This window comes from Neolamprologus multifasciatus, chromosome 1 (genome assembly GCF_963576455.1).
Source record: "Neolamprologus multifasciatus chromosome 1, fNeoMul1.2, whole genome shotgun sequence".
Classification (NCBI taxonomy): Eukaryota; Metazoa; Chordata; class Actinopteri; order Cichliformes; family Cichlidae; genus Neolamprologus; species Neolamprologus multifasciatus.
In genome coordinates, this window is record NC_140439.1 from 25,470,801 (window position 1) to 25,488,417 (window position 17,617).

Consider the following 17,617-nt stretch of genomic DNA (forward strand, 5'->3'; position numbering starts at 1 on the left):
TGGTCATGGAAAACTCAGCTAAGAAGTACAACGAATTATTATTTAACTGATATCTAAAAAAACCTGATAAATAATACAAAACTATAATAGCAATGCCGTGTGTATCATTCACTGCTACACATTGTCAATAGTTTGTGTTTTTTTTGTTTGTGTCTGTGTGGTTCCTCTAACCTTGTAAAGTTAAAAAAAAGGTGCTATTTTCATCCCAGGTTCTGTTTTGACTCCAGTTTATTCCCACAGAGCGCTGCTTTATGTAGTAATTTTAATGAGATGGCTAACTATTATTAATTATTATTATTTATTTCTGTGGAATATCATCGTTTGTGTTTAGTTTACTATAATGTGCAAGCGTTTTTCTTCTGAAAAACTAAACATGTACTCTATTACCCATATTCCCTTGAGGCGTACTTGCGGCAGCTTTGCGACATTTTCAAACGATTTTCGCGGTTTACGGCTAGTTTACAACTTTGCTACCTCCATGGTGAGTGGAGCAAAATGTTCAACAAGAAACCCCGGAGAAACTTTCGGCAAAGAAAAGACTGCTCCAGCGACGATGAGGACCAGCCAAAGAAGAGCGAAGAAGGAGAGGAAAACCCCGAGAAAACCGCTCCAGCTGTGGTAAATAAGCCCCTTAAAGCGGCGCAGAGCCGCGGCATCACTTGCAGCTCCAAGCGGGAAGCGACGCCTCCGAAGCCGGATTCCAGTGACGGAGAAGACGGGGAGAGCGTGGAAACGACAGAAGAAAGAGAAGAGAGAAAGAAAGACCAGGAGGGGACCAAAAAGAAAGAAACCTCTGTTTTGAGTTTCTCCGATGATAAGGAAGGTAAGTAAATGTAAACGAGGCGCTTTAAGGTAAATATCTTTGACTCCTCAGCTCACTGACAACGTTAGAGCAACGTTAGGAATTTGGAAATATTAATCTCCTGTTATCTGTTGGTAAAAGAGGTGAAGAACCTAAACCTCAAAGATACAGTGACAGTTCATAGAGTTCCTAGATGATTTTATCCACTGTCACTGTTTTCCCTGTCATTTGTCCACATGTATCATCTGCCCAGATGCCTCTTGAACCCCATGTGTTTTACTTTATTGGCCCCGAAGGTGACAATAGACACCATTTCCCACATATTGAGACAATGTCACACATTTTGTGTGGCTCTACTTTGCAAAAGTAAAAACATACGATCCCCCCCTAAAAACGTGTGACTTATGAAGAAAAGCTGATATATGGGGGAATCCATATTGAAACCCAGTGAGGATTAACTAACAGAGCTGCAGCTGAAATACCCAAAATTTAGTTTGTAGTGGTCTGATCATCCTAACAGAGGATGGCGGTTGGTGGTGATTGCCCAATGTAACAGCATATAATTCTGTTTTGTTTCACCTTCTCATAGCTGAGGAGTCTACGTTTAAATTGAAGAAGTCATCTGAGAAAGCAGTTCTGTTCCAAATTAGGAAGAAGGAGGCTCCGCCTGCCAAGACCACTGTCAGCACAGGTAGGTCCATGATGGGAACAAGGACTTTTAGAAACAGATCTTGAATACAGTATATGTGCATTAAATACACTCACTGGACAGGTGTGATATGTGTATCCAAAAGAATGCATCCATTCCATAGGAGGTGATGAGTAGGGAAGTGACAGCAACAGATCCATGTGTTCACAGGTTTTTTCCTGGTTTAGTATCTGCAGTTTAGAGATGATTTTGGTAGAGGCAATGAGGCTGTGGTAACTTATTTGACAGAAATTGATGTGTTTTCAAGTCCCTTTTGGTCATAAATAAACCAAAATGACTATTTTTCTAATCCTTTCTAATCTTTCAGATTATACTGTTAAGGGTTTACATATGTAGATTCTTTGCAATATCTAATGTATACCAGAACACGTTTTTGGTGAGTAGACAGAATAAACATTTTTATGTCTTTTAGTTAAAATCAATGGCTTCCTGTTCTCTCTTCCACCTTCAGGGGCTGGTGGTGCTGTCTCATCATCTGCTTCACCCAGGCAAGATTATAGCAGTCAGGCGTCACCACATTCTGTGGATGATGACGACGAAGATGATGATGATGACAAGGATAATGGGAGCAATGATGACAGTGATAGCGATGAACGTGGAGTGGGATCTCCTTCAGCCAGCTCAGCCTCAGACTCTAGCAGTTCTTCTTATACGCCCGGTATGTTTTTGTCAAAGAGAAGGACTCTCAGTTTGTTAGGACTACATGACATGATTCAAATCATCAGTTATTAATCTGGATTCATGGCTGTGTTTTTAAATTTCTTCTGCTTTGTTTGTGCCAGCAGTAAATATCCCCAATGCTAGAGAGATCGAGGCAGCCAAGAGACGGCGTCGTGCCAATCGAACCCAGAAAGAATTCATTCCCCTCAGTAGAGATGGCCAGAGTTCGGCTGGCAGCACACCAGATCACTACAGCAGGGAGGATGAAGATGACAGAGTCGATGATGATAATGAGCTGGATGATCACGAGAGGAGAATCGAGTTTGCCCCACGGATGAGGAGCATCAGGGAAAGAATTGCTGAGAAACTTGGTATGAGAGGGCGGGATACAGAAAAAATAGTATGAGGAGGTGAGAAAGAGAGAGAGAAATGGCAGGTGTAGAGAGAAGAAGAAAGGTGGGGAAGCATGAAAATAAAACAATTAAAGCTGTTTAAGTTAAAAAGAAAGGTGAAATTTGTCATAATAGGCCTGTCTGAATAGTTCGTATGGATTTGAACCAAACCGTGAATTTTAAATGTCCTATTCTTTGTATTTTAGGAGAAAGTGATGGCAGTCGGTCAGGGACTGATGGGGAGGAGCAGGAACTCTGGGAAGAGACACAAATTGGGAAGGGAGTCAAAAGACGACCAGGGGAGCAGGTATGAGGGCCCATTAACATCTTGTTTTTGATTCTCATTATTCTGTTAGCACATATCTATAAATGCTGTTACTGTAAGTTATGCACCTGTTTTATATCTTTATGCATCTCTTTTTGCATTGTTCTGTTGTCATTGCTTTTTGCCTTTGTTCTGCTGTGTTGACATCATTTTATCCTCCTTTTATCCTGATATTTTTCATTAGAGCCCATCTGGCAGTGAGTCCAGCAGCTACAGCAGCAGTAGCATAAGCAGGCGAGATAGAGGAAGACAGAAGAAGAAATCTGCAGGAGTCAAAGTTCCAAAGATGCTTCCTCCTGTCACTGTCTCAACGGTCAAGAGAAGGATAGCTGGAAAGTTAGTTTGCTCTTTATTCCACACACTATAACGATTTAAAATATTAATGACAGAACAGATTAGGATTAAATGTTTAAATGATACACTGTACAGCAGTAGTAATTCCTAATGATTCCAGAGGCCAATAAACATTAAATCTATACACTGTGCTTTTATTACTGCATGCTGCCAAAATATGCAACACACATTTCCCCCCATTGTACACTTAACTCCTCCACTTTGTAATTTTTTTTTCTTCCTAGACTTGAGTCGTTGAAGGAGGTGTACAGAGCACGCCAGGCAGAGCTCAGAAGGATGGAGGGCGATGTCGAGGGTGCTAAAACCTCGTTGGAGAATCTGGAGGAAAGCTCCTCAGAGAAGCAGCTTAAGTTTTACAGGACCATGACAACTTATGTCCACAACATGGTGGAGTGTTTGCAGGAGAAGGTCAGAAAAGAAAAGTTAACATTTAAAGCAACAACTGAAAAAAAGAGTAGTTTATCTTTAAGCTTTAAATTCTTCTACTGTGTATTCATATGATATAAACCAGTACAGCATTATCTGTTTGTTTTTTTTCTCAATACGTGACTAAATTATCCCAGATAAATAATCCCACAATAATTTAGGTGACTCTCCTTTTATTTGCTGAAGGTTGTTGAGATCAACTCTCTGGAGCTGGAGTTGCACACTCTGCTGTCTGACCAGATGGAGGCGCTGTTGGCTCAGAGACGAGAGAAGATTAAAGAGCAGGCAGACCACCTGCAGCAGCTTAGCTGTGAGTGAAGTGTGTGTGTGTGTGTGTGTGTGTGTGTGTGTGTCTCTCCACGTATATTAAAACCTACTGTGCAGTGTGTCTCAGGATGTAATATTTAAATTAACTGGATGTAATTTGTAGATATCACAGCAGAGCAGAGTGCAAGTTCAGCCAATGGATCAGAAACTCAGTGGTGAGTGTAATGAAATACCTTTCAAGATTACATTTTCTGGTTTGCTTTGTTACTTTTCTAATTTATTCTGTTCATGTATTAGAAAAATGAAGTATATGCATCCATTTGAGCAGGTACTCCATTCTAGTCTTGCACAGATATGGGTTCAATATTTGTCTCTGTGTTCCAGTGAGGTAAGCGTCGGTGTTAAAACTGAGGAAGACTTTGATATGGCTGAAGACACACAACCTTCAGCAGAAGAGCAGGAGCAGCTGCAGAAGAACATAGGTGAGGCGTGGTTGTTCAGCTCTCTGTTATGAGCATCAATTTGTAGGCGAAGGCTTTGTTAAAATGGTGTACCTTAAACACAGCGAAGTATAATACAATTAAACTCTGCAAGACTGCAATATAAATGTTTTCTATTTATTACGGCAACTCTGTTCTCTCTTTGTGGCTTTCTCTTTTAGTTTCTAGGCTACAAACTTGAGAAAATCCTGATTTGCTTGATGCCTGTGTATTTATCTGTCTCTCTTTTCTTCCCTTTTCTGTGTCTGCTCCAGCTGACATACTGTTGAGGTCTAAGGCGGTATTTTCTGATGTCCAAGAAGACTTCTGCAGTGTTAAAAAGATTCTGTCTCGCTTTGAAGAATGGAGGGAATGCTACTCGGAGTCCTACCACAATGCTTATATCTCTCTGTGTCTGCCCAAGTTACTGAACCCCATCATCAGGCATCAGCTGCTGGCGTGGAACCCTTTAAAAGTACTTGAACATGTGTACGCATACAGAGGGTTTCCCAGACATGGATTAACCCTACTCCCAGACTAAGACCTGCATTTAAATTAAAAAAAAAAAAAAGGTTTGTGGTCCAGGACTAGGCTTAATCCATGTCTGGGGAATTGAACTGTAAACACAGCTGCCATTAGTTATGATGTTATAATATGCAGCAATAACCATAGATTTATTGTTGTGTCTCAGGATACCAGTGGAGACTTTGAAAACCTCCCATGGTTCACAGCAGTGGAGACCTTTTGTCATGGACATGGCCACGAAGAGCTGGAGCACACAGACAGACAGACGCTGTCCAGCGTCATAGAAAGGACTGTCGTACCCAAAATGACTGGTACTGTGGACTCAATGATCTGTGCTCCCCATAATTTAAGAAGCAAAAACGTCCAAGTACAGGACTGCATAGGGGTTATTGCTTTTTCATTTTTAAACTAAAATCCATTTCATGATTTAATCTGAGCCAGTATTATCTGAGCATTTTTTCTTTTACTTTGTTTTTGGTTCAGCTTTTCAGGTGCTGTGGATAATCAAATCTAAATCATTTTTTAGGTCCAGAATGTATGAATCGGCTTAGGAATTTAGAATAGCTTTATGCAGCGAAATTAACAGTCCATACCAAACGAATTACCAAGTCACTCTGCCTATAACTAATATTTTACAGTAGTCTCCCTTGCCTGGTATAGTTATATTGGAACGAAGGTTTGCCTTGAATTCCTCTTAGCCTTTTATATTGATTGCTCTCTGCTGGTCTTTGAAAAATCCATATGCACATTATAATGACCTCAACTACAGACACGAGATGTGTCAAATACTGACTCTGCCTGTCTTTGTGTGTCTTTGTTTCCAGCTTATGTGGAGCTGGTGTGGGATCCCATGTCCCACCAACAGTCTGTCTGTCTGACTGATGTGTGCCACAGTTTGAAGGAGGACTATTCTATCTTTGAAGGAGAGCATACCAAGCCAGTCAAGGTAAAGCCAACACTTACACATTTTTCAAAACAAAACCCTGTTGTTGCTGTTGTTGTTTACTATTTAAAACGTGCCTATTATTTACTGGGTCGTACTTTCAGATACATATTTTGTGTATTTGTCTCCCACTCAGGCATTCACAGAGGCTCTGGTTCGCAGGCTGAGAAGCTGTGTAGATGAAGATGTCTTTATTCCCCTGTACCCCAAAAAGTGAGTTTCTGTTTGATGTGTTTAAAAATGAATATCAGAATATCAACCAATAAAAAAGCAGGTGTTGTACTCAACATTTTGTATCCTTTTGTTCCTTATTTGATACAAAGAATAGTACTTCCTTGTATTAAATAAGGAAATGTATCTAAAACTCTTCAGTCATTAGATAAAATTGTCAGTTAATAGTCAGATATGGTCCTTTAAACCTGTTGTATTTGCACTTTATTTATACTGTCTGATCTTCTATTCAGGTTTCTTGAAGAGGCGTCTTCACCTCAGCATCACTTCAGAGATCAGCAGTTCTGGACAGCTGTAAAAGTACTGCTCAGACATTTGTGTTGTGTCAGATTTTGACTGTATTTTGAAACTTCTCAAGCTAATATCAATTGCATTGCTTTACATTTAGCTCTTAGGCAATATGGGGAAGTGGGATTTACTGCTCCCCGAGTCTGTATTGAAGGAACTGATGCTGGACAAGCTGTTGAACCGATACCTCATGACCACACTGTGCAGCCAGACGCTGTCCAACAATGCTGTTTATGCATGCAAAAAGGTATTTGAATGCATCACCGTTGTTGGTGTTCTACATATTAGTTTGACGTTGATAATGATGCTTTATCACTCCTCGCTCCCTCCTCAGATAGCAGATGGTCTACCCCCGTCTTGGTTTAAAGGGGAGAGCACCTGTTTGCCTCAGCTCCACAATTTCAGAAACCACATAGTTCAGAAAGTTCATGCCATCTGTAAACAGCAGCCTCCCACAGATCCAAACACCAGGTAATAAAGCATGTTTTTGTAGAAAACAGTAAGATAAGTCAACATCAAATAGATGCCCTTTTTAAATTAATTTTATATTGCTAGAGATTTTTTTTGTTTCACTTGATACACAAGCTATTGGAGACTTTCCTGCAGCGTGACAGCTATATTTCTATAAAGTCATTGTCTTCATACATTTGTGCAGATGTTCCCCACCCCACAAATGTTGTAATCAGAATCATGTGTTTCTGCTGTAGGGCTGCTGTGGTTGACCTACTAAAGGTTTTGAGTACAATCAGATGCCACGACTCCATCATGGCCATAGCAGAAAAATACCACTATGAAGATGCCATCTACTCTCATCAGCTGCTGAACCCAGAGACTGCATGAGTCTCAAAAAGATCAAAGGAAGACGGCTCAAACTGAAATACCAACCGCCTAATGTGAGGTGGCGTGTACAAAACTGTATGCTCCACCTTGACGGAAGCAATAGTTGAGATGAACACTTGTTTGTAAAATAATTCACATTTCTACAATTTGGAATTGTGAATATGTCGCTGTTTAAACAAGATAATTGGATTTTTTTTATGAATAAATGCCTTTTGTGATTGTTTGTTTAAAATTTTTGCCGTTTAAGGTGTTTAAAATCGCACAAACTTCTTTTCTCTTTAATCCCACTCCACATTAGTTTTATCACTGACAACGCTACACAAGCTATAGTCCTGTTGAGGTTTTCTTATTAAATTGTCCAGTTTCTTATGAACAGATGCTGACAAGACCGACATCTGAAGCAAGGACAGAAAGAAAGAAGATGAGCTTTCATGCTGACAGGGTGTTTTTCTTTAGTTAATACCAATATCATCTGTCAGATCACAATAAATACAGTACGCAGCACTGAGCTCAGGTTAACCACATGAGGTTTACTGCATGAAAACTTTGCTTTTCTAACAATTATAATACATATTTTAGACATTACTGTACCAATAGTAAAAATAATTGAATATACTGAAAGCCCATCAAAATCACCTGCATTATTTCAGGTTTTTGATGGATGTTTGTGTACTAGAAGACAGCTGTAATAAAACTGATCACTTTCTATGTTACTAAAGCTCCAGATACACAAGAGAGACAGTGAACTCGTGTGGCAAAGGTAGTCTATGAAAGAACTCTCCAAAGTGTGGTGGTATCAGTTCAGTTTGTTTTTTTTTTTTTTTAAATCAGGATTCACTTGTGATTCCAGTCTTTGAAGTTAAATGTAATTTAGAAAATACTTAAAAATAACTGCCCAAATAGGCATCTCAAGACATTTCCCGATAGTTGCCAAGTGGCAGGGCTTGCTCGTAGAAGAGCTCTTAAACTTTGTTGTACTACTAGTGCATACTCTACAATGTAAACTGACTTCACAGGAAATGCAGGTGATGTTTCTGTGACGCATGAAAAAGATACAAGACTTGTAATTATTTGCGGAGTTGGCTTTATTTCTGAGCAAAGCAAAGCACACCAAAACAACCCCAAAACAGCTTGCCACGTGCACATAACGCCCAAACATGAAAAACAAGTCTACGCTGACAAAAATCATCACTGCAGGTGAAACTAATCCAGTCAAAGGAGCAAGGAAAACATGTTTACAAGCCCTGTTCGGTTTCATGGAGTAACTCATGCTGTTTGATGCACAGGCAGCTGGATTCATTATTCTGACAATGCTCAAAGGTAACCGTTTTGAAGGTGAACCCCTGGAAATTCAGGCTAAAAGGAACTAGCCTTTTTAAAAAAAATAAAACAAGCAATTAGTCCAGCAAGCAAGGAAGATTTTAACTACAGTGATAGGCCAGGAAAGGTAGGCATGTACATAAACACAGCAGGTCTCTGTCCTCTACTATTGGCTTTACTTCACACAACCAGAACAAAATATGTACAGCTATCATGTTAATGCTACTTAGTATTACTGCTGTACATATAAAGCTACTGTATGCTACAACGCTTAGAGTGCAGAAGTTGACTTTCCAAGAAAGAGGTGTGTTTCATGAAGTTCACCACAGCTGCAGTCCTCAAAAATCATTACAAATCTACTGCAAATAGTAATATTTTCTTTTAAACTGAAGGGAGCATGCAATTTTCCCCTTTCCTCGTGTCCAATTAGTCCCATTCTGTTTAAAGTGAATCCCAGTTGTGTGGCAACATAAACAAGACTCTTTTTATTCCATTTGTTGCACATAGAAAATGTGTCTAACCAATTTCTTTTAGTCTGATTATAATGTAACATGCTTTCTTTACCATTTGTGTTTAAAGATGTGAAGTAAATCCGGTTCTTTCCAGAATTCCTTTTTTAAGTCGCCAGAAATTGTGTTAGTGGAGGACCATGCGAAACCCATTTGTTTTACCGCCCTTGGCTAGAAAACACTGCCACAGTTGTGCTTTCTTGTTTTGCAAGCAGAACTTTAATACATTCAAGCTGAAAAGAGACAGGCAAGTTTCTGACTAAGTGAAAAGAATAAATGTCAAAAATAACACCAGAAAACCCCCCAAAAAAACAATACCAGAACTTCATCTGAAACTCATCTGTCTTGTGATTAAACAGCTCTCTTCCAATGTTGGAAACTTTTCACTTCCTGTTATGCATATTAGTAAGTGCTCACAAAAACCTGGAGAACGGCAGCAGGGAGAGAACAAACTTTAGATGACAGAGAACTGGATGCCGTGCTTGTTGAGGCGGTCGACTAGTGTGGTCTTTGCAAACGCAGCTCCTGGAGTATATACTCCTCCCCTGGAAAATGAACAAAATTTACTGTATTAGACCAACTCCCAGAAATGTCACCAAGTGAGATTCACTTATACATAAAACCACTACGCTTGTGCATTGACTAATATTGAATCATGACAGTGACTCAAATGGTGAAGCAATATATGACATTTTTCACATTCTCGCGCACACATTTTGAACTTTGAAGCCGTTTTACACTAATACATCCTCACATTTCACAGCAGCATTTAACAGCATGCAGACTTCCATCTGGTTTATGAGTAAATTCAGTCATCCATTTTATTTGGGAGTGAGTTTAAATTATTTACATAGACTGGTAAGATATACTTGATGTTTTGTCATGTGATAAAGGCAGAGTACATCCTGGAGAGATCGCCAGTCTATTGCAGGGCTATCACAGAGAGTGAGCAGCACAGTGATGCTGCACTGCTTCCTGTGCAAAGTTGTGCATGTTCCCCATGTGCTCTAAATTGACCTTACATGTGAATATGACTATGAATGGTTGTCTGTCTCTCTTAGTTATCCTATGCCAGGTGGTATAGGCTTAAGCCCCTCCCTGTGACCCTGAATTTTATAAGCTGGAGAGGGAGGTTGGGTGGATGAATGTTGTGGTTCGTAATTGAGTGTGAAGTCACATCCAGGTCAGGCGGTAGATGTGGGGGAGTGTTGACTCACTTTTTAGGCAAGGCTGCAGCTTCGTTGAGAAGGGTTAGAGCAGCCTGAACCATGGCGATGGGCGTGGCCACATATCCGGCCTCTGAATAACAGAACGAAAAATTACTTGGATTAGACTTGGATTGCAAAGAAAGGCCAGGCTGGCTACCTGGGCTAATTTGTATTCCTTTCACTCCAGAGAAATGGTGCCATGTTTCCTGTTTTCAAGGACTTTTAAGAGTCTGCTGCATGGTGATTGCAAAACCCAACAAAAAAAAAGCAACAAAAAAAAAAAACAAAAAAACAAAAAAACAACAAAAAAAAAGCAACAAAAAAAAAACAAAAAAAAGCGGACAGTGTAAACAGCAAAATTTGTTAAAAGCTCTGTAGACATGTAAATGTTCGTGTTTTAAAACAGTAGATAAAAAGTTTCTTTATAAACGTATAAAGGGGACAAAATCTTGTCTTTGATGACCCTTAATTTCAGATTACCTGGTCCTTGAACCAGTGTGCGGATTTTGGCGCTAGGTTTTTCTTGGGAGGTGTCCTGTTCCTCAGTGTAGCCCTCTCCATAGAAGGTAAACTGGAAGGATGAAGCCTCCATCTAAAACATGCCAGAAAACAGAACACCTTCTTTTTAGCAGACATAACCTTTTTTGTTCTGTTTTTATTTTCACATGGATTTAAGATTAACTGTAGAGTCTGCGACCCTCAGACTGTATGTGCTTTACCTGCTTCCTAGTTGGTCCAGCCTTCGAAAACATTCCAAAGGAGAAGAACTCTGGGTACTAAAGGCAAAGATTAAAAACAGAGATGAGTGTCACAGCATTTCCAAACACCCATGATGTATTTTATACTGTACAGTTACAGTCGACTGATATTATAAATGCAGTAAACCACATTTTGTGTTAGCTTACTTTGATGAGCAGATTCCGTCCAAAACTGAACTTGACCAAGAACAAGAACATCATGCCAGCAAACAACATTTTGATGATGTTTCCGATACCTCCTATTCCTGCATATGCGCCATACTGGACCTGCAGTTTATGATGAGAGGCAGTGAAATACAAGTGGTACAAATGTGAAAAAAACAAAATTGTTGTGTCCTGGACACCACGTCGTCACATGAGATTTTACAAGTGAATCAGCAGTAGACATTTAACACAAGTACAATGTGTGTAAAGTGGTCCCTGGATGTTAAATAAAAACAAAGATATTAAAGAGAAACTAGCTAGTAAATAAATAAAAGACTGACCGGAGTGGCTTGACATTCCTCTGCCAGGAAGCGCTGAGTTCTCTTCACAACAGAGGGATCTGAGCCCATGAAGGGCACAGAGTACTGCTGGAGCTCATTACAGTAGAACAGAGCTCCCCTACAAATACAAGCATTTCAGTGATTACACAAAATTATGTGTGGGGCAAGGTGTAATACAAGCATATGTGCACTATGGGACTGTAGAATCTAACATAGAAATGATCTTTCTGTTATATCAAACACACGCTCATATATGCATCTACACATCAGTTTACATCCTATCAGTGGGATCATCAGATCTGTGTTATTCGCTGCTTGCATGCACACAGTGGCTCATAACTGCTGCCAGCTATGCTCTTGAAATGGGACAGGTAATTCATTCTAACATGGTTTATGTTTTTAATTTACTAACCCCCCCACCACCACAATGTTTAAACGACTGGTGTTGAGCGATCACATTTAAAGATGCATGCCGTGCGGCAGACAGAAGTATTTAGTATCCTCTGTGAAAAAATGTAGTTGCACACGATAAATGTAGAAACGCCACAAGTACTGCATTTTTTTTAATATCTGAACATGAATGCTGTACCGGCATCTTCCATGCAGCCTCATACCTCTACATGAAGCCATCTCAGCCTCAAGTCAAGGTAACACATACTGCTGAATAGTATCAGCTTCAGAGTACTGATAAGTACTGGTATTGACATAAGAATGAATAAAATTCTAACAACCATCCTTCATACATACAGTCTCCAGACTGTTTTTTTATGTTCATCCACTGCAATATTTACTCTGAGGCAGGCAATTTGATGCAAATCAAAAAAATACCTTAAATTAGCTTTGTGTACCTGCGTTTAAGCTTTGTGCCAACCGTGGGGAGAGGTTTGTGATTAAACTTTCTCCTAAGACTCTGAAGCTTCTGGCTGTCAGCAAATCCATAGATGGCTGACTGCCATGTGCCATCATGGATACACCCGCCCTGTCAGAAGAAAACAGAAACATGCACACACACACACGTGAAATAAGAAAATATGGAGACCATATGTAAAAATGACTGAGCACAAGTACAGAAGAACGTGTGTAATGAAGCTTAAACAACAAGCTGGTTCACAGATACATACCTCAGCTCCTGCACTGACAGTCAGGAAGCTCTCCACGGCAGTCAGTGTGCCTGTGGATAAACAAATACACAAGTTTATATCATTAAATCATTAACTCCATAGCCCTGTCAAAGAGGGCTTAAATTTGAATAATATTGTGTATATGAACATGTATACTGAATGTGTAGACTGTGTCACTATTTGCATACCCTTGAACTGGTCTCTGGTGTAGAGGACCCCCATGTCTGCAGGAATGGAGTCAAATCCACAGCTCCCAATGATGTACACACCTTTTTCAGCTGCCTGGCTGCTGTAGTTCAATTGCATGCCCTCCAGAAACTAGATAACAGCAGAAAGAAACTCAAGTTAAGGCACGCGCATGCAGACGCGCGCACGCACAAAAAAACTTTCTACGATTTTTTTAAAAACCTTTTGCAAAATGTTGCATTTTTTAAATTAAAGCATGAACAAGACAATTTGCCCAAAACACCTAAATATACTTTCACTGGAGGAAAGATTTTTTTTTTTTTTTTTTACAAATGCAAAAAACACCATGTTCTCAATTCTTAAGGAGGGTTATATTTCATGTAGCTTTCATGCAACCTTTTGGAAATAAGAAATAGTCAGGGAATACACATAAACCTAATAAAAACTAAATTCGGGTCACCAAAGCATCTGCATCTGTGTTGCAGTAGGACTGCGTCACACATGAGCACCTGACAGTAAGGCAGCTGTTGCTGTCATGGGACCCAGTGAGAAATAATTTTATCTAACCAGCTGCAGCATCAAACTCAGCACATCTCCCATTTATTTCTAAACAAAAGCTGAATGTTAGCTTTGTGCACAGTTCTAAATCCTGTTTAAAAGTGTGTGTGTGTGTGTGTGAGAGAGAAGGAGAAATAGTAGGTCTACCTTAAATTTAGAAACGTACAGACTAATGCGGAGAAATCTAATCGCTTCAGCATCTGTGTTTTCCTCAAGCCAACATCAAACCCGAGGAAACCTTCATACATTACAGTACAAACCTGAGGCTCCCCACTGATGTCAATATGGTGTGCTCCATTTTCCACGCAGGCTTTGACCACTGGCTCCCCATAGAATCTGTACTATAAACACAGACAGAAACGAATTAAATTACTTAATTTTCACAAAAAATTGGCCATTTTACCCACTTGTGCTACACAGGTGAAAATCCATCTTGCCAGGTGTTAACACACTGGTTTATTTTAGATAAACAAGCAAAACCTAATATAAAAACAACAGATATGCCAGAAATACTACATCTGTAAAGCTTATGGTGTGAAGTTTTTATTATATGAAAGTCATGAAACTTACAGACAGTGACTAAGGATAATAAATGGACTGCACCAAACTGCACCATTTACTGGACAGGCAGCAACATTTGATGAAAACCTTTCCTGCTTCATGCTTCATGTGTTTGTTACATTTGGCTTGAGCTCCTTAATGCATTATATTAGATTTTAATTTATTAAGCTTTGAAATTCTATTTGTGCATTAAAAATCTTTCTGATACTGTTATCAATCAAGGTTTTCATGTAGTGGCTGCTGAAACACGGTAATGTGTTTTAACCTTGGGGATAAATAAAAGACTAGCTTAATTTATCCAAGTCCAGTATATCCAAATAATTTTGATGTTAAGTTGACATTTAAAGATTTTTCTTAATTTATTGATATTCTATGCAAGGTTTATTAAAGTTAAACTACAAAGACCAACTTGCAGAGCAGGTTCACCTCTTTGTAAACAACACATCCAGTTGCAGTTCCTGAGAACACTACAATTAACACCTGTAGTGTAGATCAAGTTTTTTCTCTCTTGTAATAATGAATGCATTACATTATTGCTCCTTTGTGAAATTCTAGCTAGGGAAGCAAATGGGAAAAAACAACAACAACCCAAACTGTGTTGTTGGCTTCTGTGTCTGAGTTTGAAGAAAGCTAGCAGGGTGCTGCTGTGCATTACAATTGTGGTTACTGTAGTCAAAGAATTTGATTTAAAAAAAACCCCAAAAAACCAAAAACCTGAATGATGCACAGGATGCAATTCAGTGGTGCTGGAAACCCACTCTTCATTCCAACTTTAACATAATGCTAGCTATTGTGTGCTACACGTCAGTAGCCTTCATTGTGTGAATGTAAGCTGAAGTGAACGCTGCTCTGAGTGTGTGTGTGTGTGTGTGTGTGTGTGTGTAAGAGAAAGACAGAGATTCAAAGAAGGAGAAAGAGATGGGGGTGATAACTTATTCTTATGCCAAAGCAGGATGCCATCACACTAATCTTGGCAGTTTGTGTGAGAGAAAACTAGTTTATATCATGATATGGAGCAAGTAATAATACACAAACACAAGCTTCTGTGGAAATGTCAACTTACAGGCCCGACGCAGTTGAGAACAATCACAGCCTGTTTGCACATGGCTGTAAGGGAGTCTGGTTCCCCGACATCTGCCACGATGATGTCCACCTCCGCCCTCAGCTCAGGTTTACCTACACACACACACACACACACAAAGTCGCATAAGTAAGAGCATTTTCATTCGTTTTCACCAATCAAAGTCCAGTTCACTGGACTTTCATTTGTTTATATGGAAGTCCAATGAATATGTCTGGCAGCATATTCACAGGCAGTGATATTACACCCCAGCTATCACACTACTATCCGAGCAAATATGCAAAGTCGGTCACTTATTTTTGTCTGTGTAAACATTTTCTGTCATACTATTAAAATTACAAGAAGGAGCTATGATGATTGTTTCAAACTGGATGAAATGAGGGACTGCATAAAGGTCCAGAACATGAACTGTGTTAACTGGGAATGAGGAAAAAGCTACTCTAGTAAAGTCTATGACTAAAAACATGAACTTGTAAATGATTATAACAGGTAAAAATTGAAGCCAGCCTCCTAAAGGAATATGAAAGTTTTGCCCTGATGAGATAAGCCTAGTTTAGTCAAATGAATATAAAAGGCCCCAAGTCATTTTACAGTCTGACAGAACAGCAAGTGGTCACAGACACACATCTGTGGAGAATGAAGATGAAAAATATTACTTATGTGTAAAATATACTGGTTTGTTATTCCTGAGTTTGAGTTTTAACCAATAGACGTGCAAATGTGTGAGAACTCTGTACACCATTCGAGTGAAAACGAGGACAACATAGCGTAAAAGAATGCAGATGCTGCACAGGCTGGAAGAAATATCTTGAATAACTAAGACATTAAACAGCATGAGTAATTTTAAAATGTGCCACTGTAACTATAGAAAGCCTCTAGAAGACAAACAAACACATAAGCCATCTTCAGTGCTCACTGAAAGGCTGGACTAGTGTGCTGTCATGGACGGGGATAGTACAGCGAACTGGTATGTTCCATCAGCTGTTGCACACTCCCTGAAGAGAAAGCCGAAGAGGATTGGACAATAGAATAACAATCTAATCCTTTGGAAACTTGAATCACTATAACAACAACAGAATAGCTCCCTGATCTTCAGCTAGTGATGGACTCAATTATCCATGTTTAGCATGTTGCATAGATACAAATCATCAACCTGGAAACTTACTGCCATTCTAAATATGTTTAGTATATATCTGTTATTCCACACCACATTTTTGAATGTATTCCTGTGAATAGTATTTCTATTTCTGCTCGGTGACTGCAGCAGCAATGGCAGAATTCCACATGCTATTGATTATTCGACATATAAACTGATGATATTTTACTTGGATTTTCTCTTTGGGAAAATAAGACATTCTGTTAGATAAGAAAATAATCATGCGACGCATTCCTAGTTTCTTCCTCTGAAGGAATTAAACTGCACTATTTTGTTTGAAATGTTAATTAAAATAATGTTTATTTAGTTGATCAAGCAATAAGAGGCCGAGATAAGAACAATTTACAGCTTACTGTTTCAACTTCATAAACACTTTCATTTGATTATTTGCAAGCTGATTTAAGCATGTAACCAAATATAGTCATAGATTTTGAATTTTAACAGAGTAAAGTATCTTATTTATAGTAGAAGAAGAATTATTAAGGATTAACCTTTGGTTGCAACATCAGCTTTACTGTACTTTGAGTTGAGAGTTGAGGGTCAAAGTCACAGCAAATTCAATGTAACCCTGGCAATGTAACCCTGTTTTAAGAAAACAATAACTGTAGCCCTGCATTTAAAACATTTTTTATTATTATTTTTAAATTGCAAACAACACAAACAACCCTTTGTGAAGACATCACAGCGTCAATAAGCATATGCGCTCATTTCTACTCTTCAGGCTTCTTGCGCTAACAAATTGGAAGTATACGTGCATGCATTTCATCTATATCTTTATTTTATTATGTAAACAGTCTGTAAGTACGGATTTCTGTTTTTCCAGTTTTAATTTTCATTTCATTTAATTAAAACGTTTAAGTCAACAAGAATACCCTTATTTTAGTGACTATCTGCTTGTATATGCACAGCTTATGGGATCAATCGGATACATACTGAGTGCTCCGGCGGCCTGCTCCAGAACTTTTTCCAGCTTCTGTTTGCTCCTACCGGCCACGGCCCACTTCAAGCTCCCCTTTGGACCCTCGGACGCCGTCCGGGCCACCTCTTCCACCACAAACTGACCCGTAAACCCGGAGGCTCCGAAGATAACCAGATGGTACGGCCTGCTTGAAGATGTTTCCACACGCGCCATCGTGACAGCAGACAAGCTGGATAAGCTCGCACAGACACCTGCAGCCTTTGTACCAGGATCCTGGATCCAGTCTGACAGCCTGGCAGACTGCGTGCGTTTTTACGGCGCTCCTTGGTCTACTTCCGTAGCAGGATAATATGCTAATATGCTAGTAGATATTGACAGCAGTGGGAGTTTTTAGCTGTTTAAACAATTTCTTCCGAAGGAACTGGAGTTATTATATTACATTTAGGACAAAATTCTATTTATTGCTTAGTTTTCTGCGAAATATGTGTAACTTATATTGATTTATTCCTGTTTT

At 39.3% G+C, this 17,617-nt stretch overlaps 2 protein-coding genes across 3 annotated transcripts; one reads left to right on the top strand and one right to left on the bottom strand.

The window, feature by feature from the left end:
• Nucleotides 1-408: 408 nt before the first annotated feature.
• On the top strand, nucleotides 409-9,369 carry gcfc2 (GC-rich sequence DNA-binding factor 2). Of its 2 annotated transcripts, none has more exons than XM_085168219.1 (18): nucleotides 409-823; nucleotides 1,392-1,493; nucleotides 1,963-2,169; nucleotides 2,297-2,542; nucleotides 2,770-2,870; nucleotides 3,073-3,224; nucleotides 3,467-3,650; nucleotides 3,855-3,978; nucleotides 4,099-4,150; nucleotides 4,320-4,417; nucleotides 4,690-4,889; nucleotides 5,106-5,250; nucleotides 5,764-5,885; nucleotides 6,019-6,095; nucleotides 6,347-6,413; nucleotides 6,502-6,648; nucleotides 6,736-6,872; nucleotides 7,109-9,369. In XM_085168219.1, the coding sequence occupies exons 1-18, from the start codon at nucleotides 496-498 to the stop codon at nucleotides 7,239-7,241; spliced, it is 2,622 nt and encodes an 873-aa protein (XP_085024345.1). In that variant the 5' UTR covers nucleotides 409-495; the 3' UTR covers nucleotides 7,242-9,369. The 2 variants fall into 2 exon arrangements, with proteins under 2 accessions (XP_085024345.1, XP_085024354.1); XM_085168228.1 differs by having other exon boundaries at nucleotides 428-823; nucleotides 2,294-2,542.
• On the bottom strand, nucleotides 8,309-17,617 carry LOC146525844 (saccharopine dehydrogenase-like oxidoreductase). Its single transcript, XM_085168388.1, has 12 exons — nucleotides 17,118-17,617; nucleotides 15,011-15,123; nucleotides 13,647-13,727; nucleotides 12,831-12,960; nucleotides 12,643-12,692; nucleotides 12,370-12,500; nucleotides 11,522-11,639; nucleotides 11,184-11,303; nucleotides 10,998-11,054; nucleotides 10,759-10,870; nucleotides 10,288-10,369; nucleotides 8,309-9,615 (listed from the first exon to the last, which is right to left on the bottom strand). Exons 1-12 carry the CDS (start codon nucleotides 17,314-17,316, stop codon nucleotides 9,525-9,527), a joined length of 1,284 nt encoding a protein of 427 aa, XP_085024514.1. The 5' UTR covers nucleotides 17,317-17,617; the 3' UTR covers nucleotides 8,309-9,524.

Bases quoted from the DNA above. Each gene is read 5' to 3' on its own strand.
- LOC146525844 (XM_085168388.1), bottom strand. From the start codon at position 17,316: ATGGCGCGTGTGGAAACATCTTCAAGCAGGCCGTACCATCTGGTTATC. The intron at 11,640-12,369 runs GTACACAAAGCT...TTGTATTTGTAG, and splicing joins GGCACAAAGCTTAAACGCAG to GGGAGCTCTGTTCTACTGTA. The intron at 9,616-10,287 runs GTGAGTCAACAC...TTCATTTTCCAG, and splicing joins GCTGCAGCCTTGCCTAAAAA to GGGAGGAGTATATACTCCAG.
- gcfc2 (XM_085168228.1), top strand. From the start codon at position 496: ATGTTCAACAAGAAACCCCGGAGAAACTTTCGGCAAAGAAAAGACTGC. The intron at 3,651-3,854 runs GTCAGAAAAGAA...TATTTGCTGAAG, and splicing joins TGGAGTGTTTGCAGGAGAAG to GTTGTTGAGATCAACTCTCT. The intron at 4,151-4,319 runs GTGAGTGTAATG...TCTGTGTTCCAG, and splicing joins AATGGATCAGAAACTCAGTG to TGAGGTAAGCGTCGGTGTTA.